The sequence below is a fragment of the Aythya marila genome (genome assembly GCF_965140915.1).
Source record: "Aythya marila genome assembly, chromosome: 2".
In the NCBI taxonomy this organism is placed as follows: domain Eukaryota; kingdom Metazoa; phylum Chordata; class Aves; order Anseriformes; family Anatidae; genus Aythya; species Aythya marila.
The window spans coordinates 3668946-3694948 of record NC_139043.1 but is presented as its reverse complement, the minus strand read 5'-3'; the positions used below and the strand labels follow the sequence as shown (position 1 = coordinate 3694948).

The following is a 26003-nucleotide window of genomic DNA, read 5'->3' as shown; positions in this document are numbered from 1 at the left end:
TAAGGCATGCCTCATCTCATCCTTAAGTAAACTCCTGTAATAATTAAGATGAAATTTTCTTATTGTCTATGATGAATTTAAAGAGAAGCACAAATGTGCTTGTCTGGGGTTAAGACGTTTCCATCTCTCCTTAGCTGGAGGCAGAATCAGTCTCTACAGATAGTGGCTAGTAGCACATGTGGAAAGGAAGGGGACCTTCATGGGAAAAGCAAATATCTCATGTCTAATGCAGTCCCAAAGAAGGAAAGCAGAGAGGAGCCACTTGGGTAGATATCACACCAGCAAAGCCAGGGAAGATCATCTCACTGCAACATCTTGAATGGACACAAGCAGGACAAGCTGCCTGGAGAAAAACAGGGAAATAGTTTTTTTCAAGTGAGGTAGTGGAAGGAAAAATAGAAGAAAAAAACAAAAAAGTGTTGTAATGCTGCTTTTCCTGCTGAAATGCCTTTTCTAAACATAACCTGTATTGGTCTTTCAACACTGACATGTTGTGAGGTCTGATCTTTAATGAAAAAAATCATCTATGAGATGTTATAGCTCATGTCTGCCTAGTGCCTGTCATCTAAAGGGTAAAGCCTCTTAGGTAAACACGGATTTTGTTTCCCAGCATTGTAACAGCCATTCTGAGGCTGAATACAGCTGATGAGAAAGGCAGAGACCCATTACCAAGTGCTGCATGTAATAATGAAGAGGTCTCTCAAAAGCCAGGAAGGACTGATTTCTGAATGTGTCACAGAGCTGGCTGTCAAGGAGGATTCAAGGGAAGAGCAACACTGCAGTCAACAGTGAAACTGCATCTCTCTGCGAAATAGATGGTCTGGTTTAATCGTACCCATTAGGTAAAGGTAGCAAGAAACCCAGGCAGCAAGAAAGTACCATAAGTACCATGAGTACCATGAGTTAGTGATAGAGCTTCACTGTAGGCACCCAGATGAGCTTGGTCCATGCCAGTGCATCCAAAACTGTTCCGGTGCAGGACAATCCTGTGTCACAGGGGATTCCAGGCTGCAAAACATTATTGCCATGTGCTCGCATTGATGCATGAAAATATCTTTTCTCCAGGTAAAGCAAAAAATGCCTGGGGTAGTAGCAACTGCTCAAATAGCCCAATATCTCCCAACACAGATCAGAGAATTGCAAAGCTACAGCCCCCTTAGGAAAGGAGTTGAGAAAAAACAGCTGTTGCCCATGTTTGTAATTTGCCTCAAGGCTGTAACAAGGCACCAGTGCTCTGTTAGGGAAGGAGGTGAAGGCAGAGACTACCACAAAACTAGCTGCCATTGCTCATGGGGGAAGAGATGATGGGTCTGGGTACCCTTACAAGGGGCAAATGCTGCCACAACCAGAGTTCAGTGCAGTTTCCTCTCTGTGACAGCAGTAGTTCTGCAAACTCAAGTTGGGGATTTCTGTCAGAAAGCCTTTCTTACACAAAAAATCACACACATTTTTTGTGAGGTGTTTTTCCCGATTCTGTAGACCATCCCAGCCCCTTGTGGCATGCTCCAGTCACAGGACTCTGCTGTAGCTCCAACACGATCATCCAGAAAGGATTCCCCCAAAAATTCATTCCCCAAAGCAAATTCATATTTGAGGAGCGTGCGGTTGAGATGCATGAAGTTTGCTCCCTTAAACCTCACATCTCACCTGCAAGCTGCTGAATTAGGGCCAAACACTGCTGAGCACACTCACACCAGCAAATCCCCACTGGCTGCAGACACACCAAGGCTTCAGGCAAAAGAAATGAGGTGTGTCAGTGTCACACAGCCATATGCACACAGAGGCAGGGAGAAACGAAGAGCACAGGGATGCCACAGGGGGGAGGATGCCACATCCTGAGCCCTTGTCAGCTCAGCTCCGTGTCACCTTCACTGCCTGGGAGTGAAGTGCCTGCTCTGCCTCCACCTTCCCCCATTGCCACCCTGCAGCAAGTCTCTGTTTATGCCATCTGCCTCACAGAGGGGAGCTGAAGTGCATATAAATTGATTAGCAGGAGCCCGTGAGGATCCCCCAGCGTGACATACTGGCGGGTGCTAGGAGAGGGTTGAATTAATTTTGAGTGATCAGCGGGGAAAAGTCTTTCTCCAAAACATGTTGCACCGAGAAAACACTTTCTACACTTCTTTTTTAACTGGTGGGTTTCATAGCAACTGTTTTCAGCAGGAGAGGTGAGCAGGAGGATGTATGAGCTTGTCACTGGTGCAAATCAATTACTACTCTAAATTCTCCATCGTACACACGCAGAGCACCAAGGGCAGGCTGCTAACCAGGGAATGCTGTTAGCCTGGTCCTCATGCCCTCGTCCCAAGAGCAGGGCATAACCCAAGCAGACTCAGTGAAGCCAGCTGAATCAGCATCTCAAGGATGTTTAGACAACATGGATATGTGTAATGATGCAACCAATGCTTCTCTGTAAATCTGTAGGGAATAAGGACCCAGCTGTGGACCTGCATCCATGAGGTGCTGGGGCAATGGCCAGGGCTCCCATACCTCTTGGGACATCTGACTTCTGCCTTCAGGTGTTTTGCAGCAGTTTTCACCCTGAGTGCCAGACAGAAATTTCCCATTCACTTTTTTTTTTTTTTTCATTTGTAAGCTGACTGTTCCCACTGCCTGTAAATCATTCTACTTCTGTGCTGCAGTGAAATCTTCGCAGCAAGTTGCAGCGTTTAATTATTCATTTTCCGAAGAAAAATAATCCTCTTTCCCTTTTCAACTCTCCCCTTCCAATGCAATCAAATCTGTCCATGCTCATTAGTGTTTATCCTCTTTTGTCTCCTTATCCTTTTATTTATTTAAAAAAGATGTGTCACAGATCTTTTCTTTACTGAGCATTCACAGCTCTTTGTAGACTTGACTTTCTTCAAACCCCTGTCTCAGACCCCTTCGTTTTTTGCAATATCTTCCAGGCCACAGAGTGATTATAATTGGACTTTGCTTTCAAGGGCAAATTCGTTTATTTTTGTTGCTGTTTTTATTATTTTTATCCTGGGCAGTCAGTTTGTTCAACTCAGAGCCTTTGCTTCTTTGGGTTCAGGGAGGCAGTTAAGCAAGCAGTCCCACTGAGAATGGTGGGGGGACCATGATGCCAAAGTCACTCAAGATGTTGTTCATCAGGACACTGACTCTGGTGGCAAAAGCAGCATAAAAAAAAAAAAAATCCTCTCCAGTGCAGATCACCTCCATTGCACAGAATCAAGAGTTTGTAGGCTGCACCATAAACCAGTCCCTGGGTTGGTCTCCGTTCAAAGTAACACCTTTTCAGAGGGTTCTTCTGAACTAGGGCAATGATTTGCCTCACAGCTCGACTCCACAAGCCCTCCCCAGCCCAGCAGAGGGGCTGGTAACTGCACATCAGGGCAGTGTCCACTCTGCCACTAAGCCAGCTCCCCAGACCCAAACCCTACAGAGAGAAGCACCATGCTGGTAGGGATCATGGTCACAGCTTAACAAGGTTACCAGGCTTGAGTGCTTCTATCTCCAGGCTCACACAGTCAAACAGTGCCCAGAGATGCTGGCTCACTGGAGGATGTGCTCCCTATACAGATGTCTACTGCTAATTTGGTGTTTTTTGCTATGGAAACATGCTGCAGCTCACCACTCATTTTTTTTCTTCTCTTCCAGGTAGGCTGCAAAGCCATGATGGTTTTCTTCCAATACTGTGTCATGGCCAACTTCTTCTGGCTCCTGGTGGAAGGGCTATACCTTCACACCCTGCTGGTCATCTCCTTCTTTTCAGAGAGGAAGTACTTCTGGTGGTACATCTTGATTGGCTGGGGTACGCATCTTCTCAAACCTGAATTCCAGGAGGTGATCTGGGCAGGCATTTTTAACAGCATTTTAATCCCCAGACTTGGAGGTTCATGGGGGACAGAGACGTCCCATATGTTACATTGCAGGCTAGAATTCAGTACAACCAGGAGCAAGATTGGGTGACTAGAGGAGTTTAACAGTATTAGCCTAAATCTTCAAAGGTATTTCAGAGCTCAGTTTGTGCTAGGTTCATTGAGACTTGGCCACCTCAGTAACTTACACAACTGTTGACTCCTCATCACCTTTATAGTGAGTTGTTCCCACTTGATCCTGGCTGGGGTCCCAAGGCTGTATCATGCATTGACCTCAGATTGTAAAGGGGGGTCTCAACTAAGCAGGACTCCTGGACTGAACCTGACTGCAGTCCCTTGCTCTCCTTGTCTTAATGAATTCAAGCTAGGTAGCTATCCTGAGATCCCATGACCTGTGTGCTAAAGCTGATAACCTTCTGCTCACTGCATTCATGATTTCTCCAGCTTTAATGTGAATCCAGTCTCACACACAAAAATAAAATAAAATAAAATAAAATAAAATAAAATAAAATAAAATAAAATAAAATAAAATAAAATAAAATAAAATAAAATAAAATAAAATAAAAAATAAAATGCTGAGGAAGGCAAAGTGAAACTCCTTACAAAGTTGCCCAGAGCTGAACTGCAAACTTACACAAATTAATCTTACTAGATCAACTCCATTCTCTGAAGAGGAAACAGATCTCTTTTCCATTATAAGCCACTTAGATAAAGTTTTATGTATAAAGCAAAAATGGCTTTCTATTCCATGTTCTCAATAGCTGAAACTGGGAAATAATTAGAGCAGGGAGTAATCTTGAAAAGAAATGAAAAAAAAAAATCATTTCTGTCATCTACGGGGGTATGCCTGGACTCAGGATTTGAGCAGTTAGCCATAGAGTAACTTCCATTGAAAGTGACAGGAGTTACGCTTGGGTTCACACTGCAGAAGGGAGACGAATCTCCACACTATAAGCATAAGAAGAGGTGATGTTAGCAGGCCTTGTTTCGGATGCAGTTAATCAGGTTAGACCTTCTTTAAACCTGCCTTGCACATAGATACTCTTCCTTTTGGAACAGTACAGCTGAAAGATTTTAAGGAAAAATGTATGATTTTAAAGGAAATGTCTTGCATTGGTAATGTGTTCAGAGGTTGCTAGGGTAAGGAAGGGGAATTCAAGGAAATGACAGGTGCTTGAAGGATTTTTGGCCTTTCAGTCATCCATCATTTGCAAGAGCATCAGTGATGTGTCTGAAATGGATCATGCAAGAAATAATGATTTGGACACACTCATTGCAGTTCTGTTTGCATTTGGAAATCACTAGTAATACACAATGTACAATACTGTGACTAACACAAAACAGAGATGTTCCTTCCTGGCATATTTCCAATCTAAATCTAATCAAAGAGGAAAGAGGGACCGCAAGGATGGAACAGGACCACCTTAGTCAGGGAGAAGATTATGGAGTGAGGAGAGAAGGCAGGTTCATATGGCCAGCTGCTGTCATTACCATGTGAACTTGTCAGTGCAGGCTCCCTTGATAATGGAGATTCAGGCAACACAGTCAGGGAGTCCAAGGTAATACTCCTTGCCCTAAAGGAAACATCTAAAGTAGCTCAGAAGGTCTCTGTCTTAAAACTGCATGTTTCTCTCCACTGATGCTAATGTGGTGACTGGCTTAGTTACTGGTGTCCACACTGGAAGTCTAAAATGATTCATGCTCCTTGTGTTTCACCATCGCCATTTTTGTTGCTTTTGTTTATTTATTTGATTGTGTTTGGCTTTACAGTGGGATGATAAATCAGGTAGGGAGCAATTTACAGGAAAGTCACCTGGCCAGTGGGAGAGAAAGGCAGAATGTTGTGTGCTAGGCACGTGAGCATGGATAGCATGAAACATTTGCCCACTGTTAAGGGAAGGCATCACATCAGTCACTCAGGAGAGAGGGAGTGTGGGGGAGAGCAGCCTTCAAAATGTGAACGATGATTTGTAATAGTAGCGTCATCTCTTCTCTCTCCAGGTGCCCCCTCCGTGTTCATCACTGCTTGGACTATTGTGAAGATTTACTTTTTCAACGTTGGGTAAGCCTGTGGACTCAATTCTCTTTTCTGTATAATTCTTCCTTCCTTAATCTCCAAGGAAGGCCAATGAAATGCCTGAAGTTGTAGAAATCCAGCCATCCTTCTGTAACCCCAAAGGCAGTCAGAACAGAGGTTTTTTTTGCCCTGCCACCACACACCAGGACATTCTCCCAGACCTCCATGAAGACACGCTGTTACATGAACTTAGGCTTACTCTCTTTGTTTCCCAGTCTGATGATGAGGATATTTGCAGAGAATTTGTGGCCAGCCCCCAAGGGTCCTGTTTGGTGCACAAGTTTAGCAGGTCCCCCACACTCAGAGCAGCACTTGACATCCTGCAGAACTGACCCTACATACACTAGCACAGCACAAACTTAATAAACACACCTTTTTTCCTCCCATAGAACAGCTTTAAAATCTCTGCTTCTTTTTTTTTTTTTTTTCTCTCCAGACGAATCTTGGGATCTGTTCTTCATCCTCTTTAACCTAACAACTGCCTTTGATACTTTATATATGAAATAGATAGAATACAGATAAGTAAATGAGACAGATATTTGAGCTACCCAAGGAGACATGCAAGTAAACAGGATCTGATCTTGCAGCCCTCCCTCACGCTTTGACTCAAGCAGTCAAACCAGAGTAATTTGAAATGCTTTTATGAGAAAACACTCTGGAGAGTTACAGAATCAGGTGCTCATTATGTACTCACTGTGCATACACTGGCATCTTGCATTTACAGCATATGGTTAACTCCATTTTCTCCCTTGCATTCTCTCTCTCCAAATGTGTCCTGATTTGTCCTTATTTCAGTCAGAGAAGCAGCTCAGATTTCTCATTGCATTTTTTGATATATAGTCATGCTAACACATTTCCTTAGGGCTACTGAATTCTTTTAAGATTTCATTCTATATGCATAAAACTGACCTTATTTACTGTGTTAATAAATACCCTCTAAAATGAGAAAGAGACCTAAGGATTTAACCACTCTGACTACCAATTCTTCTTACTATATATTCCCACTCAGCTCCAGCAATTTTTAATAAAAATACAGACTGCTTTGCATTTTCTGGAGGCTTTAAAGTGCTACATTTTTGCACCAAGTAAAACAGAGTGTGAATTTACAGGATATTTTAGTACCTAATATAGATTATTTATTTTTATATTAAAATGACCTACAGAGAAAAATTACAAGAAATTAACCTAGATTAAATAAAACCTAATTATGTAAGATTTGTTAAACAGCATTAAGCCTCTATTGAGATATTCTAACTCCAAAGTAAAGTGACCTTCATTCAGACTGCCTGAATTTATTTTAAAAATGAAGTGCACTAGACATAATTAGGGCCACTTTAATTCTAAATGAAAGGGCAGTGTGCACCTGACTAAGTATAAATATCTGTATCTGAGCAATTCACTCTAGCCTCCTTTAATAGCCAGTAGAGATTTAGCCAGTGTGGTCCATGGACGGTAGTTCTTCAGTAATTTTTCTCAACCTAAAGGTGATGCTTAAAATAGGTCTCAGGAACTGTGCCCTAAATGTGAGTCTCTCCATCTACCATTACTCGCTCTGTCAGCATTTTGAGTTAGATGAGCTGAATCCAGCCAAAACTGTCTACAATGGGTTCCAACAATTTATTTCAAACATGAATGCAGACCAATTTTCATGAATGCTCTCCTGAAAATGTTCCCTTAATCACCTGACTGTTTTGAGGACTGCACAAAAATGTGTTCCTAGCTGCATTAGTCATTTCTAATTTATTCCTAGTTTGTTTTTTCCTTGTTGCCTTTAAATACAGTTCCAGATGACCTAGGTGAGTGGTGTGGTTTGCAGATCATTCTGATTCAGGAGGAGGTAAATTGCACCCTGGATCTTATGGACATGTCTGACTAGATCCATAGCTCAGATGCAGCCAGCTAGATTTAGTCAGACAAATCCCACCATATGCCTTCTGTTATCTTTTTCAGAAGGGGATTTTTATTTTATTTTTCCTGATGGTGCTGACTAATCAGTGCTTAAGGAAATCCCTATCCATGATTGTGGATAGCATTAGAGGCCTTACTAATCTGTGATTTTGGTAACTCTTCCTTGGAGGAAACCTCAGTGCAGGCGAAATTAAGCAAATATCCGCCCTCCCCCACTATCACCCCAACATAACATCTTCCAGCCCATTCCATTACCAAGGAGTGAAGTTCTCACAGCATTATATCTGGGCAAATGCTACCTACCAGTGCTCAAAGCCACTACAAAGGAAGTTGTCAGCCCTTCCCAGATCATGCATGCCAGGTTTAGTGCTTTTCATATAACCTGTCACAGCCAACTTCAGCATTTAGGGAAACAAATTACCTGAGAAGGTTACACAGCTGCTTGTTTGCTTTTCCTGACATTCTAAGTCTGATTTTTTTTCTTTTTCTTTTTAGGTGCTGGGAGGAAATAATAGAATCCCCCTTCTGGTGGATCATTAAAGCTCCTATTTTGGTGTCTATTTTGGTAAAGTATCAGCACATTCTGCAAAGAAATCTTTAATACTAAGTCGGGGGGTGGAAACGTGTTGAGAAGTGTTCTGTAAAAATCCAAAGAAAGGCACTGACACTGTGATGTATATTGAATATCTGTCTTGGGATAAGGAAGCTCACCTTTTGGATAAACATCTTTGCCATTAACCATTGACTGCAGGAAGAGCTTGAGTGTTGGGGCATCCAAAGTGGAGCTCACTTAACTCAGACCAGCTCCATCTCATCTGGTTGCTCTGGGCATTCTGGTGCAGTAGCCATGGGAATTTGCAGCCAGAGGAGATCAAGGAACGTGCTTAAAAACCCAGAAAGACTCATTTTGTGTAATGAATCAATGTATGTCTAAATGAGATCAGATGAATTTTGCCATTAATGTTTTTGTTCTCTGAGCTCACCATATGCAGAACCCAGGGTGACTTGTTCAGTTGTAGGTGTCGACACTATAAAGTAATATGGGATGAGTCCTACCCTAAATTTCTACCTAGCTAGAAAGAAGATAGATGAAATCCTCCAGGTATTTGCCTTTTGTAATAGCATCCAATACAAAGTTGGATTCCAGCTATGTGTTTTTAAAGTTCTTGAGAAGCTTGGCTGATTTCCATACAGATCAGCAAAAATGCATCACTCCCTGCTTCTCTGGATATGATCAATTCTGACCACAGAAACCATGACACTTCTAAGGAACTCTGAGTACTTCCATCCTTGTTGAATATTATGTGTTTCTTATGTTAGGTATCGAGCCAAAACTTGAAATCAAATGAACTTGAGTTAAACTTAGCTTTGAGTTTTCTCAAATCAAGAAAAATGTGTGGGAAGGGAAGGAAAAGAGTACAACAGAAATCAAACTAAATGTGTCTCTTTTTAAACTGAAATCTTTTCTTAGACTTACATTCTTCTTATTCCACATATATTACGTGCACTGCACAGAGACCTTTTCTGTAGCATTTGTCATACAGAGATTCCAAACTGAAGCAGTTTGAATAATTACTTTTTACTCTATTCACCTTACTGAAAAGAAATAAAATACTTAATGACATGTCTCAAAATATTTATGTCACCATAGAAAGATAAAATAGTGTTTTCCCTTCCCCAAGATAACCTTTTGGTAAAGAAACACACCCTATTCTCCTAGGATCAATGATTCTATGTTTTCTTTTTGTCAGTAAATCATTTCCTCGTTACCAAACAAAATCTACCCAGCAATTTCTGATTTTACTTTTGCAGATATCATATAAATCTGTCACAAAGGAAGGCCATGATAACAGCTATCTGATGAATAGCAGGTTTCTGCAGGGAGGAATGCAACATTTTCTGCATGTCAGCTGAAATAAAGCATAGACCTCAACTGAAGGAAGAAATACATATGTATAAGTTAAAAGTTAGAAAAATCTGTCCAACCTAAAGATATTAAGCACTGGGAATGGGGTCAAGTGCCTTTAATTGTATTCTAAGTTGAAAAATATGCTGAACAACTTCTCCGGTTGCCTGACAGCTGTATCTTCTACCATGCAATGCTAAGGCCATACTAAACCTTTAAGTCACACCCCACCTGCTTACAACTGCCCTATTTCTTTCTCCATGTTTACTCTTAGCCACAACAAGCCAACACAGTCAATATTTAATATATGACAGGAAACTGGGAAGCAGTTCCAATCCTACCTGCAGTGCTGCAACTTGTGTGCTATTAATGTTCATTAGAGTAATTGATCTAAGTAATTCTGTTTTGAACTGATAAATTTTACTTGCCATCAAGTCAGATGCAAACCATTTTATAAACAAATAAATATGAACAGAAACTATAATAAATGGCATGGGGTAGATAAAGAATCATTAAGTAATGCATCATAACAAAGAAATACAATTAATTTCAATCACTCATAAACTTCTAAAAAAAGAGTGATTGTCTAAATGAGAGATACTTTAATCTACTTTATTCACCTGTTGTTGAGATAAATGTAGGAATTGCTAGGGGAAATGTCACAATTTGTTTTTTTTGCAGAAAATGAAATTGGCTGGTTAACACAACACCTACCAGCCTTTAAATCTCTGAAAATCAGAATTATATGTGCCTTCACTAAACATGAAAGGATAAAGAAAGAGGTTGTTTGCCAAACTAAAACTGAACTAAGTCCACAGAAATCCACAATCACTTTTTTTCTGTTGTATATGTTGCATGAAAAACAGCATGGTTCAAGGGATAGGACTTTAGAAGCAAGTAGATCTTCCTTCAACTCTTGCCATCTATTAGCTCTACACCTTGTTTATAAAGTAAGATTAGCATTGTTTGAGTATGTTAATGGAGCATTCTGAGATTTTTAAGTGAAAAGCACCATCTAAAAGCTAGGTATTAGCTGGATTTGTGGGGTCTAACCTTGTAGAAGATAACGTTTTCCACCACTGTGTTGGTGAGGTATGTCCGTTGCTATACAAGGTCTCTGACTTCTCTCCAGAGAAGAAATGCCCAGTAGCATTGAGAAGAGGCCTGCTTAAGTGGATCCTGCTTTGTGTTTTGTTTTGGTTTCTTTGGCTTTCCGCCTCAGTCTTTGACATGCTCAGCAGCCGGTCCCATGTCACCGTTTCCTGAGGGCTTTGACGTCCGTCGCTCCGCTAACTCCCAAGGCTCTTTTCCCACCCTGTCGTCGGCTCTCCCCCGCGCAGCAGGACGTCGTGCATAGCTGTGCTCTATGGGTTTGACATCATCATACTTGGGATATATGACACAAAGTCCCAAGCAGGCTGATGTCAGGCCCAAGATGGCTGCCATCCTATGTCGGTTAACTATGTGCTCCTAGAGTGGGGTTCTCTGCTCATGGCTTGTTAACAACGGCTTGCTCCATGGCAAAAATATTGCAGTGAAAGGAATCCCCTTTAATGATCATCTCTTTTCACTGGAGAATAATACTGCAGGAGCATAATTCTTACTTCTTTTTCTGTTTCCTTTCTCCCCGGCCCAACAGGTGAACTTCATCCTCTTCATTTGCATCATCCGTATCTTAGTCCAGAAGTTGCATTCCCCAGACGTTGGACACAATGAAACCAGCCAATATTCGTAAGTCCTAGACTTTTCAATTGTATTGTATGATTTTGCAAAACCTGTTTGGGTCTTAGTTGAAGTATTGCACCTGTCTGCATTTTACTCACCAGAATCTCATAATTGTTAATTGACTAAAGATGATCAGAAATCAGGAAATGGGACATTTGCCTAAATGGCTGGGCACGAGAGCAACAATAATGGTCATGAAACAAAAAGGCCTTTTTCAATGTATATTCAATATTGGATTCAGAAGGTCAAGAAATCCTGATGGAAAACAAAAAGTAGCAAAATCTACAGTAGAGGTGCTTTTTAAAATGAAATAGTTACTCTCAGCACACTTTTTTCAAAGAAAGATCCAGAAAATTCATACATTCAGTACAACCTGTGGCAAATTTTCCCTATCTTAAGGAAGACCCCTGAACCAGATTGAATTAATCCATCCCTAATATACCCATTTCTCTTCACTGTTGATAATTAACATTGTCTTAAAAGTTTTGCTTAGTGTAGCACTTTTATCCTAGGGATAAAAATTGACCCTAATGGGACTTTTTGTAATGAACAACAAGTGAGATCAGCATCTGCCTTTGTGTGCAAGACTGGTCTTAGGTGCAGCACTTTAAGACTGTAAGAATCAGTCTATATGTATGGATTTCTTATGACTTCAAAGTAAACAAAATAAAAGTTCAGACTTACCTCATTTTTGTCTCCTGCCACTGTCCTGGCTTAGCATTTTAAATATCCTGGATATTTATTGAAGGATTTCTAGAAAATAACTGAAAAGGAAAAAAGTACAGTGTCTACCTGGTCATGGCTCATAAAATCTTTGTCTTTGGAGGGAGCTATGTACGTTGAAGAATATGAATTCAGTTCATCCTTCTGCAAGATGGAAGACTTAATATCAGTATGGTTCTTAAATATCAACCAACCATAATACTGAGTCTTTCTCTCTAGTGATGGTAAATGATGTATTTCATCTCCTAGAGATTCTCGGATTTATGAAAGGAAATTCCAGTATTTCACCTGAACTTCTTCCTTCAGCTGCCAAAACCAATTATTTCTTTTTCCATCATCATAACACGCCAACATTACCAGGTCCCCTGCTTTCTATCACGTCTCTTTATGTATTTCCAGTTGGGCATTGTATCATCCTGCCTTCAGGACTACAACAGCTTTAGCCAGGTAGATAGATTAAATCAGCATATTGAAATATGTCCTAGCACTATGCAGCAGCCTGGAGCAGTTGGCTCCCATTCATCTCTGTAGAAGTGCTGCCAACAAGCATCAGAAGGGTTATGCCCAGATTACCTAGCAGGTCATGCTGAGCTTGAGTTCAGGGCTTTTTTCTACACATTTTCCAGTGAAGTGTGAGCTGCCAGTAAATCTCTCATTGCCTGGTAAACAAGCCTAGCATGACATGGCAGTAAGTAACTCAGACTTCCCCTCACTGGCCTGCCAGACAGGAACCAATTGCTGAAGTATGAATGATCTTCATGTCTTCGGTTCCTCACCTTCCTCCTCATCCTGGAAATGCATCTCAGCTCCATTAGGGCATGAAGCAGTTGCTCACATATAGGTGTCCAGTCCATATGAAATGCTGTAGGACACGATATACTTGCCTACGCCTGGCATCTAGGACACAGGACTTACGGGAGACTTGTACTTTTATACAGTGACAGCTAGGTACATTTGGGGTCCAGATCCTTTTATAAATGCCATCCAGCATGTGATCTCCAGTCCTTTTATATGTCATACCCCTATTATCTGAAATGCTGCTGCTTGCTTCAGGGGGTTTGGCCTGCACGACCCAAGAGAGCTTACCAAAAAGTGTTGTTAATGATAAGTGCTGGTTCCTCCTGCCAAATCTGGGATGAATATGTTTTAAACTAACAAGATCAGGGATATCTCATTTGAATTTCTCCCTCCTTCTCTTGTTTATTTTATATTGTTTATTTTTGAAAAATAACATCTTGATATGTTGATCGTATTGTTCAATTCCAACCAGTTTCAGTTTTAGCTGCAGGCTGGAAATTCAGGTATGCTACTGACTCACTCATTAATGCCATACACACTGAGCCAGGCTTTAATGTATCAGAGACTGTGAAAACAAGTCTCCCAAAACAGCTTTCTGCAAATGACAGAGACTTGTGCAAGAACAGGACAGCAATATTTCAGGGAAATAGAAGAAGAAAACATCTTGTTTTCTGCAAAAGGAAGGTTGAGCAAAATTCATCTCTCTCTATTCTGTGCATGTTCATAGATCAATATCACCATCAAAGTTTTCTGGGCAACTTTCCATTATGCGTTCAGGAACATGACTAAAATGTTGGTTCACTCTTACCACTCCCACTGGGAGGAGTAGGTTTGGTGCAGGGTAGTGGAAACGTGTTTTTCCTAAATTACCTGTCACCATGTATATCTGTCAGAAAGGAAAGGTATAAGACATGTAACCTGTGCCAGGAGTGGAAGTTAATTTTTTTGAGAAGCCATGGCTTCCAGCAGGTAACATTAACCAACTTGAGACAACCTCTCAAGCAGTTCTGTCTCCTTCACAGTCAGCTTCATCGGAGAAATTACACCATGACTAGGGACAGCAGTTTTCCTTGTTGTGGTTTTCAGGGAGGTCTTTTTAATATTATGAGGCCAGACAAGAGGGAGCTTGCCTTGAAGATGACAGAAGAGACAAAACATCACGCAGTATTTTGGGGAAGCTAAGTGCTGGAAGCAAGAGACTAGTTTAAAGTGCTGTGCAAACTGGAGGAGGGAGCTCCTAAGCGTACAGGTATATAGGCACTGCTCATTGCTAGAGTTCAGCCAGGAGGAACAAAAAAAAAAAAAAAAAAAAAAAAAGCTGTACCTGAGACCTCAACATTGTCTGAAATTATAAGACAAAATTTTCTAATCCACTGGAGGCTGTAAACAGCTCCCCTACAAATAGGGTAGATGAAAGTGGCATCACTTCAGATTCCTTTAGCTTGACTTGTTCCTGAAAGACGGGAGAGGAGAGATCTCTGCAAAGCCAGTGTTGATAGAAAAATGAGATTTGCTCAGAAAATGACTTGCTTTCTCATTTGTCAGGAGCTGGGGGTAATTAGGGGTGGATCATAGTAATGTAGGTAATGGAGGGAGTTGCATCTTACAGCAAGTAACATGGAAATCTGATGGTCACTGATGACAGTGACAGTCCTTGCTTTCCTGGGGACAGGACATCCTCTGGCAGAGCAAGACATGAACGAAAACTCAGATTTTGAGTCCAGTTTTAACTTTGAGCATGGGATATGTTCATATTTAACTATGTCAGTTTTAACTATGAGCAGAGATGTGCCTGCTAGTGTGGGATGGGGTGAGAAAAAGGCATATTCCTGGAAAGTTCCTCAGCTTCCTGCAGGCACTGATGTTGCCTGGAATGAGCTGCAGCCAGCAGGATTTCCTTGGAGAACCACAGCCTCCAACCAGAGCTTTAACATCAAACTGTCTTTGGGCCAGGCCCAGGGAAAGCTGGAAATGTCTCCTGGGAGATACAGTGATGAACATCATCTGCATAAAGCTGGCACAGCAGCCTTCCCGGTGGGCTTATACAGATGGAAAACAAATGAAGATGATCTGAGGGGATTGAGCCTTATGGGATCTGGGAGGTGAAGGGTTTGTGTATGGAAGAACAAGTATTTCCAGCATCTTAGCCTTACCTTCAATTCCTCCAGAAGTCTCTGGGAGAGGAGGAAGCTGGAGGATGTAGGTGACCAAGGGAGCCAAAACCACCTTAAGCAACCTTAAATTCTTAATTTCTTAAATCCTTATTTATTTTTTTGTCAGCTAGATTCTAATAATGATTAGATTTAATAAATTATCATCTCTTCCTAATTAGACCACTGATTACCCAGCCTGATGCCATTAAGCACTAATACTGCTCATCCCCCTCCTTTGGAGACATTCATTGTGCGATAGCCTGTCATTATTCTGAGCTAAACATACCATTTCTCTCCCAGAAGCTGTAATTTTCAGAAATCCTAAGCAAACAAAGACAGCGCTAGATGATGATTTAGCTTGTAGAGATGAAAAAAGATCTCTGGTGGGAGGGGAAGAAGAGAGGGGAGAAAGAAATACCTCCATTGAAGTTACTGGGAATAAAGATATCACATTTTAATTTGTCACCACATCTGAAACCACCAGCCATCTGCAGTCTGCAGGCCAAGGAGAAATGATCTAGGGCTGATCACTGCTTCAGCCAAAGATGTATATTTCTTTGAGAGCTGTTAATGAGAAGGAAAGTAAGCGTGTGGAAATGTGCCCATAATGGTCCTTGGCTCATGTGATCAGGCATAGAGTAACCATGCCCAGCTGAGGGTCTGGTTCCACATTTCATCGCATCCCAGCCCAAGTTGTCAGGGGGATCTTAGGGACGTTAAGCTGTGAGGAGCTAATCTCAGCTCCCTCGCTTTGCTATATCCCAGACATTTCTGCCCAGTAGGTGAGGGCAACATCCTGACATTGCTCACTCGAGGCTGCTGTTGAAAACCTGGATGTTCCCAGGACCTCAGGGTCAATGGCCCGTATCACATCGCCTAACAACAAACAAAGACATTTAACGTTCGTGATGCGGGCGACAACATCGTGATCCTGGCAATCGGCAAATATGTACAGCAGCAAATTAAAGTTTCAGGGTTGCGTAAGGCTCAGCTGCAGGATTTCTCATCAGCTTACCCTTTAGCTCCTCTTCCCTCTCCCCTTATGACTCATGTTTGTCTTTCCAACAGGAGACTGGCCAAGTCCACCTTGCTGCTGATCCCTCTCTTTGGCATTCACTACATCATGTTTGCTTTCTTCCCTGACAATTTCAAAACGGAAGTTAAGCTGGTCTTTGAGCTCGTGGTTGGGTCGTTCCAGGTAAGTCACCCTTTGGACCACCAGTTAGTCACCACATCCGTCACGGGAATATATGAACATCTGAGCTGGGTTTTCCTTGGATGTACCCAATACAGTTCTTATGCCTTTGGGGAAAAAGCTCCTCACTCCTGCTCAGCAGGGATGGAAGATAATGTTATATTTTGCCTCCTGAAATTCCAGGAGGAGATTCTCTCTCCTCATTTTAGGCAGTTGGAAAGAAAATATATCTTTATAAGCTAGTCCCCTGTTAGGTGTTTTTTGTTTTATCGTTTGTTTGTTTGTTTTACTTAACAGAGAAAATCAAGCACCTCCATTCAGTTTATGTATCACTAACACAGTAAGATGAGATAAACACCCTTCAGCAAGAGTGTTTTTCTGGTCATTAATGGCATTCTACTCTGTTTTCAACAAACTGACTTTTGTGCACCATCTCTTCTGTTAGCAAAGTCCTGCCTCTAGATCCTGCCCAAGGCAAGGGGCAGGTGAAGGAGGCAGATTCCACAGGAGGATGCATTAATCTTGAGGAAACCCTGACAGAGTTTTCTTTGAAGACCTCTCACACACTTCACTTCAGTCACTTCCAGAACTGGGCTGTTAACCTTGGCCTTGCTGTTGCATTGAGAAAAAAATAATAATAATAAAATAAAATAAAATAAAATAAAATAAAATAAAATAAAATAAAATAAAATAAAATAAAATAAAATAAAATAAAATAAAATAATGTACATTTGTACCCATCCATTGGTTGGCTCTAGCCACTTTGGCACAGCCTCCAGGCAGAATCCCTCGCTGTGTACCATACACATGTCAGAGATGTGCTTAGATGTTAACTCAGTATATTTGTTAACATCCCTGCCTACATCATCACTTCACATCTGGCAACTCTGAGAGTTAGACGGACCTGTTCTCAGTTCCTGTCTTTAGTGTTTGCAAACATAAGGGCTGGAGAGAATTTTGTTTTTTTTCAATGAAAAGTGAGATTCTCAAAATATAGGGGTGATGGGAAAGGAACAGTTTAGCCCTATTCTGTGCCTAAGATATTTCTGACCTTGACAACACACTAGTGAGCATGGCTAGATCTCCCCAGTTTTAGCTGTGAGAAACAATCTGGCTCTGGTATCCCATGCAGTTGCCTTTAACATCCAAGTCAGAGTGACCAAGTGCTCCACTTACAGCTGAGCTGACTGCTGATGGCTTCAAACATCAATCTGGAGCAAGCTTTGGACTCATAGCCATGCTTCAGTGTCCCCTAACCAATCTTCCCCTGCTGCTTTTACAGGGAAGATGCAACCAAGTGGTTTCTAAGGGGCACCTCAGTAGTGCCTTTCTCCAGGGCTGGAGTGAGGTTGAGTTGCGGTCTTGAGGAGTATAAGCTATGATGTGCTAAAACTCTGTTCTCTCCTTTCCCCTAGGGATTTGTGGTGGCAGTTCTGTACTGTTTCCTCAATGGGGAGGTAAGATCAACAATGTTCTCTGGTTAATATTTGCAGCTGAGGCAAATTGAATGCTTGCAGAGAGCAGATTGAGGAGTGTCCCCTTTCTGATATTACCACACTGGGGGAACGTTTCCAAGTCAAATGGTTCACCCCACAAAAACAACTCAGCCATTTGGCAGACAGTTTCCAGTATAATTAATAAACATTTTAGGTCTTTAATGTGCACTTTAGTATTTCTGCTACTGAGTCTTTCCTTTACTCTTGAGACAGCATGAGCAAAACTCATATATAACCTTGTATAAACCCTGATCTGAAGGGATCTCCTTCAGCAGGTGATAAAGCCCATCTTCTGAGTCCTACTCATGCTTACCCTCTCAAGGAAACCTCCACAGACTCAGGCCCACTGCCAGGATGGAGGCCTGTTACCACTGATATTTTTGTACCATGCTCCATCTGCCTGTAAGAAATTCAGCAGACTGAGCAAACCCAAACTGCAAAGTCTACCAAGTAGGTGTGAGCAGCTGAGAGCTTGGAGCTGCTGCTGTCAGCTGGAGCACGTTCAGCTCAATAAACTGACAAGAAACAGCTGTGATCTGGGTTGTGTTCCAGCTTCCTGGGGAGAGGAAGAGTGTCCAGAATCACAACTTGCTCTCTTACAGCTCTGCTTCTTCTCTCAGCCATGCTGATGCCATGTGTGCATCACGCAGTGGCATGCAGCTCCAGCAGAGACCTTTGCTGGTAAGCCTGCTCAGAGCAGGGCAATGCCACACAAACCTATTAACAATCCCAAACCCAAATAGGATTGATGTGACTTGTTATGCACAGGCCAATGCCAGGTGAATATGATTCTACCTTAGAGAAATTGATCTTGACTTTTTCACAAATCCAGTCCTGGGGTTTGCATCTGTGTTGTTGTACTCTTCCTGTGCTTGCTGATCCCAGAGACCCTCAGACACAGCTATTTTATCTAATTCATACCATTATCCAAAACTTTGCACTGGAAGCCTGCATGAGGGGACAGGACGGTGGCCAGATTTGTTCAGGTTTTGAATCTGAACAGTGCAGACCAGATGATGTGTGTAAACTCTCTGAGCAGGAACAAGGAGCTTCTGTCAAAAAAGTGCAGCTGTATTGACGGCTGTACAAACAAGCTGTAGTTAAATCGGTTGTATTTGGGCAAAAACAGGGCAGTAAAAAGAAATCCTAATTGCACACAAAGTATAGAACATGTTTCCGTTGAAGTTAAGTAGTCTGACACCTTCACCTTGTCAGATTATCAACTTTCTGCTGGCCTTTCTGCTGAAGCTCAGGAATTTCTGCACTGTTAGTTTATTGACTGGAGTGTCACCTCTCCTCTAAGTGGCTAACAGTTCTTACCAGGTTGAGTTTAGTGACCTGTATAAAATAATTCTTGGCCCCCAAGTACTTGGCTTGCCCATTGCTGCTCACACAAACAAGAGCAATAGAAAACTGCCTTCTGCTGACATATTTGTCTTTCCACCACCTAGGTCCAAGCTGAGCTCAAGCGAAAGTGGCGAAGGTGGCACATGGAGCGGTTCCTGGACTCAGACATGAAGTATCACCACCCTTCCTTAGGCAGCAACGGCACCAATTTCAGCACCCAGATCTCCATGCTGACCAAGTGCTCACCAAAGACACGCCGGTGCTCCAGCTTCCAGGCCGAATTCTCTCTGGTGTGACGGGGAGAGGCTCTCTAAGTACTGAGCATCCAAGGGAGAGAAGGATCCCCAGGAACCAGTGACACATTGACAAACCCATGTGAAATGATGTGCTCTGCATGAGCCAACAGGACAAAGTACTGGAAAAGCCACTGGCATCCAGAACAAGATCAGACAAGCTAAGAGGCAGAGAAATACTGTTCCTCTCCCTCTTTTCAGACCTTTCGCTCTAAGTTGGTGCCCTCAGGGGCTGATAACTATGAGTAAAGGTCCCTGTCACTTGAGGAGAGCCTGGGAGATCCTATTATAAATACTGAAGTAAGGGGGGAAAGGGAGGGGAGAGCCTGAGTCCTTGGTGGCTTTACCAGAACCGGCATCTCTGAAACAGATAAATTGCACTTTTTAAAAGATTACGAAATGAGCCAGTAAAGGAGAGAGGAAGGCAAGAAGTGGAAAAAATAAAATAAAATTAAAATTAAAATTAAAATTAAAAAAAAACAAACTTCTGAATGTGCCAAAAGCCCAGTTAAGAGGTGGTGATAAGGCACCAAAGAGAGTCGGAGATGGAAAGAAGGGACAGGAGGAACATGAGCAGGAAGGGGAGAGGCCAGCACATGACCCCTGCCCTGTGTTTTACCCGTGCGAAGAAGAAGCTGCGGCACCAGGAATGCCCCTTGGAGGATGCCCCAATGTTGGAGCGAATTCTGCTAATTGCTCACCACCTTCATTAGCAAAAGGTTTCGGAGCATTATTGGGTGCCCTCTGGAAATGCAGTTTGCTGAGAAGGAGCAGCACAAATGTCCTTCTCTGCACTGCCTTCGTGGCATCGTGTCTTGTTTGGTTGTTTTCAATGAACAGGAAACTCGATTTGCATGTATAAAAACCAGGTACAGATGCCAAAAGCGGAGAACGGCTGTGTTTTTCATTCTTTTTAAGTTCGCCCATCGATCTTGGTGCATTACTGCACCCAGCATCATTAGGGATCAGGGGAAAGCAATTGGTCTGTAATTCGTTTGCACTTGCTTAGCACACACTGCCAGGGAAGGGAGATGTAGAACCCTGTAATCCTTAATTGAATCAGACCTGCCATAAGGAGCCACTCTCCAGATGAAAAAAATTAGCTTCACAGCAGCAAGCAAAATTGCTTTCATCAAAACAAGGTTGGCTCAGCACGTAACTGGCACTCCAGGAGTCAGGAAGGAGCAAAGGAGCTATTAAATTGATTTCTTCTTCAGCTTTTGCAGGGAGCTTTCATCCTGTGATGAAGGCACTGTTAGATCTTTAAGATGTGCATGTGCATTTTACATCTTTTTTTGAAGGTCTATTAGTTTCCATATTGGGGCAATCCCTATTTGAGGAATATACATAGAGCCTGCTAAAATCAAGGGAATAGTGGAGAGTTTTTTGTTTATGTTTTCTTTTCTTTTCTCAATGGAGGGGAGAAGGAGAAAGGAGAAACCAAATCCTGTTCAAATATGCTGAGCTGGCAGCTCATAGGGCATCACAGCGCACACTCACAGGCAATTCCACAAATCCAAACTTAGAAAATAGCACGAAGATGCAGATGCTCACAGTTGTGTCTCACCCAATTGCTTTTGATTTGGGGTTATACCAGTTATACACTAGTGGTGGAAAATCCAAGATCTCAAATTTTCCACCAGGTATTAACAACAAATGGACTTTCTTCAAAATTAAGTTGTAGTTCCTTGAAGGGAAACTTCTTTATTTAATGGGTTTGAGGATTGTTTTTGTTTGTTTGTTTGTTTTGTTTGTTTTGCTTGTTTGCTTGCTTGCTTGAAGCATCTCTGATTCGCTGCCAGAAAAACACACTGAGCCCAGGAGGAGGGCTGCAGACCAGGATATCCAGGACATCCCGTTCCTTTCTCAGTTCTGAGGAGCTGTTTTTCCACTGCATACCCCTCTCTGGAGCCATACTTGTCATCATCTGAGCTGGATGTTGCCAAAATATTTCTCCACATGCAGGACTGAGGATGGCAGAGAGGGCTGAAGTCAGTAAGGGGCACCAGATAGTCTGATACAACTGTTCTGAGGGGTGGACGTGTACTCATGGGTTTCCAGCAAGCTAGCTCAGATGCTGTCACAGTGTAACCATGGCTATCCAACCTGAAAAAAAAAATAAGAGAATAGGTAGATATTTGTGGAGGAAGATAGTCACACTGAGCTCCGTGCTCCTGGAATTAAACCGCTGATAAGACTGAATGCTAGCCAGGTACAAACTATCATTTCTATGGCTATGCTGCACTGAAACCATATCATGAGCAGTCAGAATCCAACACCAATGTGCCATGAGGTCTTCAAAATCCTCTTAGCAGTTCTCTAATTCCCCAAATCCAGAAAAACCAATATGGTGTTTAAAATTCCCACATGTTGCTTGCACCAAAGCCCTTATGGCCTGACACCCTGAGGAGCAAGGTCCCCATTGAAGTCCCCTTGTGGATCTCAGAGGCAGGGAATTTTTGTTTGGAGCTGGTGCTGCTGTGGTGACTGCAATCAGACCTGGACCAGGACTCACATAGAACCTGCTGGAGAAGTCCCACAAGCACAACCAATTCTCCAATGTGTGATTCAAAGCAGGGACTGCAAAGCTCTGCACTTCACCATGTGAAGGGCCAGCTGCTGGGATGCCCGGCAGAAGAGGGGGAAAGTTCTCATTAGGTTTCCAAGTTTTCACACTTGCTGTAAAATGTTTCCTGGTGTTGTAAACTGTTTCAGAGTCTGGGAGCAGTGTCAGTCTGGGAAAGACCTGAGTCCTCAGGCCACAAAGTCATGCCCTCATCATTTGTCATGGTGGTAGCTCTCAATGCCCAGCAAACTTGGTGGGCTACAGAGGAGAACTGCCTAATCTTGTCAGTGTCTAAGGTGTGAACGTGAATCCCAGGTCCCAGAGAAGCAAAGCAGGGACTTTAAGCCCAAAGCTGTTGAGTGCAAGTGGAGCACCACTGGCAGCAGCCTCCTGCCTGAGACGTGAGGGAAACGTGTCCCATCTGTCTCAGGCAGCATCTCTGTGGGAGAAGGTCCCTGCCTGAGAGCCACAAGCAGGGTGAGTTTCATCCCTGTGCTTAGCTGTACCAGCATCAACCACATGCCAAAGGCAGCAGGAAGAGGCTTGCCTTTTAGAAACACAACAGGGAAAAAATTGGCCGTTTATCCATGCAACAGGCCCCTCTGCATCCCCTGAGCTGCACCACCAGCCTGAAGATAGGCCATGGCCTAAACTGAGGAGCTCCTTCAGAAATTAACTACATTAACATGCCAGCAACAGTGCTCCCAGGCATCCTGCTTGCAATTACTTAATCACTGAAAATCCAACGGCATTGCCATTATGCTGTCAGGGGTGCTGAAAGGTTGACATGGATGTGGTGAATACCTGCTGTGACAGGCATGGCAATCCCAGGGATGCAGACAGGGCAGAGCTGCCAGCCCAGCTGTGATGGCCCCATATTTCAGGAGAACAGAGGAGCCGGGGATGAAATCAGAGCTTTTCTCTCTGGGGATATGAACAATCGACTGATGGAAAAAATGTTTCTCATGCCTGCTCTGGCTTTTGGATCAGGCCCTTGTTTAGGTGACTTAGTGCAGGAATTTGGCTGGATAACTTGGCCTCTCTGCTCTGATTTCTTTTTTCACCCAACGCATCAATAACATAGAGTTCATGGACCTTGCTGCAACCCCAAATGGCAACCCAAACTGCGTTGTGCTAAAGCAATGCAGAAAACACAACACTGTGCTCAGAGCTACTGCAGTTTGTCACAAAGCACAAGTCTGACCTCTTTAACTCATGGTAAGACAGGAACAACTCCGGTGAATGCAACGGAGTTACTTCAATACAAAAGAAGTTGAGGACGTATAACTGGATGTGTTAAGCTTTTTGACATGTTTGAGGATCTTGAAGTTGGACTCTGAAACACTTTACAGAAATCAGGCCAAATTCTGATCCCACATGCATCTATCAGTTCACTGCAGTGACTCCTGATGTACACAAGCTTGTAACTGGAATTTGACTTTAGAAGAATTACTTTATCTTCAGCCTGGAACTGTTTACTCCCTTCTTTATACCAGTGAGAGATCAAATCCAATCCCATTAATTAGTCACTCAAGGTTTCAGTGATTAAACTCTTAATTATTAATATGCATGGAACAATTAAATTATAAAAAATAATTTATTTTCTTAAGGTCTAGACGTACAAAGTTCAATGCTAACATTAGACTAGATGTTTCTATTCAGCTGGGACCTATGTAGCTCGGTGGCCCTCTCATAAGCAGCTAGAAATGAGAATATGACCACATTTAGGGCTTGAAAAAGAGCAGTAAAGAAATTCTAGGTTGTGGCAGAATTTCAGAGCATTAAATTGAAATTAGGTTTTAAAAACAGAACGATGTGCAGCAGCAGCATTACTGCAGTTTTGAAAAAAAAAAAGGGGGGGGGATCCCAAGCAAGACCATGAGATGAAACATCTGATTTTATTATTTTTTTCTGATTAGAAAAAATCCTGTTGGATTTTATAAAGCAAAATGAAGTTACAAAGAAAGCTCAGGAGTGAATGTTGCTTGGCTCTGTAAGGGTTAGCAGATTTTTGTGGCATCCCTCTGCCCTCATTCCTTCTACCATCACCATAATGTTCAAACAAGGCAGAAACCATTGGGTTTCTGCAGGAAATATGTGATATTTTCAGACTAGAAGGAAGTTCCTCAAACTTGGAAGTGCCAGTATGTGCCATAGCAAAGCTCATTTTATTCTGTCATGTTTGCACCTGGTTTGATTAGTGCTCTCTGGGACTGCATGTCATACCAGAATCAAGGAGCCTGAGAAGCTCCCATATGGAAGAGGAATCTAGGTTTACCACCACAGCCCATGTAAAACATGACCTTTCTCTGCTGTGTTCTGGCCTCCCATGGCATCTCTGCACCAGGACGAATGTGCCAGACTTGGGGACAAGGACCACAGTCCTGAGCTCCCCAACTTGCAATGCAACTTTGCACTTTTCACAGACCAGTGCTTACAGGACCATGACGCCTCCTGATTGTAGATGACCCTCGATGAGTAGGAGGCCGAGCTCTTGGCCTCGTACATACCCATATCAATATGGAATGACTCTGATGGTATCATTCTGGATATAAACTGGTGTAACAGGAAAAAGAATAAAGTCCGGGACTAGTACTTGGAGTCAGACATCCCCGAATCCAGAGCAGAGTAGATTTCTATCCATTTTCTTTCAGACAGTCAACTTTTCACCCAGTTGCCAAATCCATTATTTACATACCAGCATGATGAGATATAATTACAGTGACTGATCTTATTTCCCTCAGAGATCTGTAAAGTCACAGACCATGTCTTTCCTGGGCCAATGGACAGCCTCTTCCATCCCCTACTGTCTGAAAGTCCCAAGTCCTGTTTGCTTGCATGGTGTTGCATTATGTATTGAAGAGCCCTGGGTTTGAAACCCTAGTTATTTCTAGCATACTGTGAAATCACAGGGAAGAAGATAGTCATTGGGACTGGAAAGTCTGTAACGGATCTCTAATGGAAATAATGCCCATTTTGGTTCTGAAGGCCAAGCCTTTAGGACATGCAGATTGGCATCAGCAGAGCACTTGGTGTTTTATACCCTGGTTTTGTGGATATTGTAATCTTGTACATAGAGGAAATCTGAATAGCAGATTTGAAAAAAAAAGAAAAAAAAAAAAAAAGAAAAAAAAAAAACACTTTTGATACTCTGTGGATGATAAATTAAGTTTAAAAAGGCACTTTTGAATTCAAGAGTGTATTTTTCATACTCTGTTTCAAACGCAGCTCAGGCTGTTCTTTCTCAGTAGCTGGTGCCAACTGACTCTTTTCTTCTCACTCAAACTGTAAGCACCTCTGCTCTGCCCTCCTGTAAATAGGCTTTGACAGCAAAGAGTGATGAAAACTGGCTGTGAACAGAGAATCACTGTTAAGCCACATCTCTGTGGATTGTTATGTATCTAGGTGCTTGTGATGTATTCTCCATGCCAGTGAGACCAGGCCTGCTTGCTCAGCACAGGTGAAATCTCTGCCTTGTTTCATGGCCTTTTGCCTGATGTTATTTATTTTGTTCTGACTCTGTACATATGCAATGAATTGGCTATTTTTTTTCCTTTGTATTGGTTAATCTCCTTGCTTCAGAGGAGGTTCTTCTCTGTGGTTGACACTGCTGAAACCAAGCAATAAAACCATTGTGAAGAAATCATGTCTTAAGATGTTCCACTTGATATTTTACTTCATTTTCCTTGGTCCTGAGGAAGACACAGACAAAGGCAGTGGAGGAAGAAAGGCTGAGACAGGCAGTGAGCTGGTAAGGAGGTCGCCTAAAATTAAGCATGATAACCTCATACAAAATTAGACCACATCACTCTCAAAATGAGAGACCATTGAAAACATCTGTGCCAGTAGAAGCATCAGTACCATATGTGATCCCCAAAACCACCACAGTGAAGGCAACACCACTGCAAGAATTAGATGGCTGGATGTGGGGTTTTTTTTGTTTGTTTGTTTTTTGTTTTTTATTTTTTAGG

General features: G+C 42.4%; 1 protein-coding gene across 2 annotated transcripts in view; it reads left to right on the top strand.

Moving 5' to 3' along the window:
- VIPR1 (vasoactive intestinal peptide receptor 1) overlaps nucleotides 1-23138 on the top strand; it is a 112522-nt gene extending 89384 nt beyond the window's left edge. Inside the window, exons 7-13 of one of the 2 annotated variants that reach the window (XM_082754867.1) lie at nucleotides 3625-3778; nucleotides 5847-5907; nucleotides 8326-8395; nucleotides 11376-11467; nucleotides 16204-16333; nucleotides 17746-17787; nucleotides 19278-23138. In XM_082754867.1, coding sequence (XP_082610993.1) covers nucleotides 3625-3778; nucleotides 5847-5907; nucleotides 8326-8395; nucleotides 11376-11467; nucleotides 16204-16333; nucleotides 17746-17787; nucleotides 19278-19469 — 741 coding nt within the window. In that variant the 3' untranslated portion in view covers nucleotides 19470-23138. The remainder of the gene's footprint in view (nucleotides 1-3624; nucleotides 3779-5846; nucleotides 5908-8325; nucleotides 8396-11375; nucleotides 11468-16203; nucleotides 16334-17745; nucleotides 17788-19277) is intronic. The other variant, XM_082754866.1, reaches the window with a different exon arrangement.
- The last annotated feature ends 2865 nt before the right edge of the window (nucleotides 23139-26003 follow it).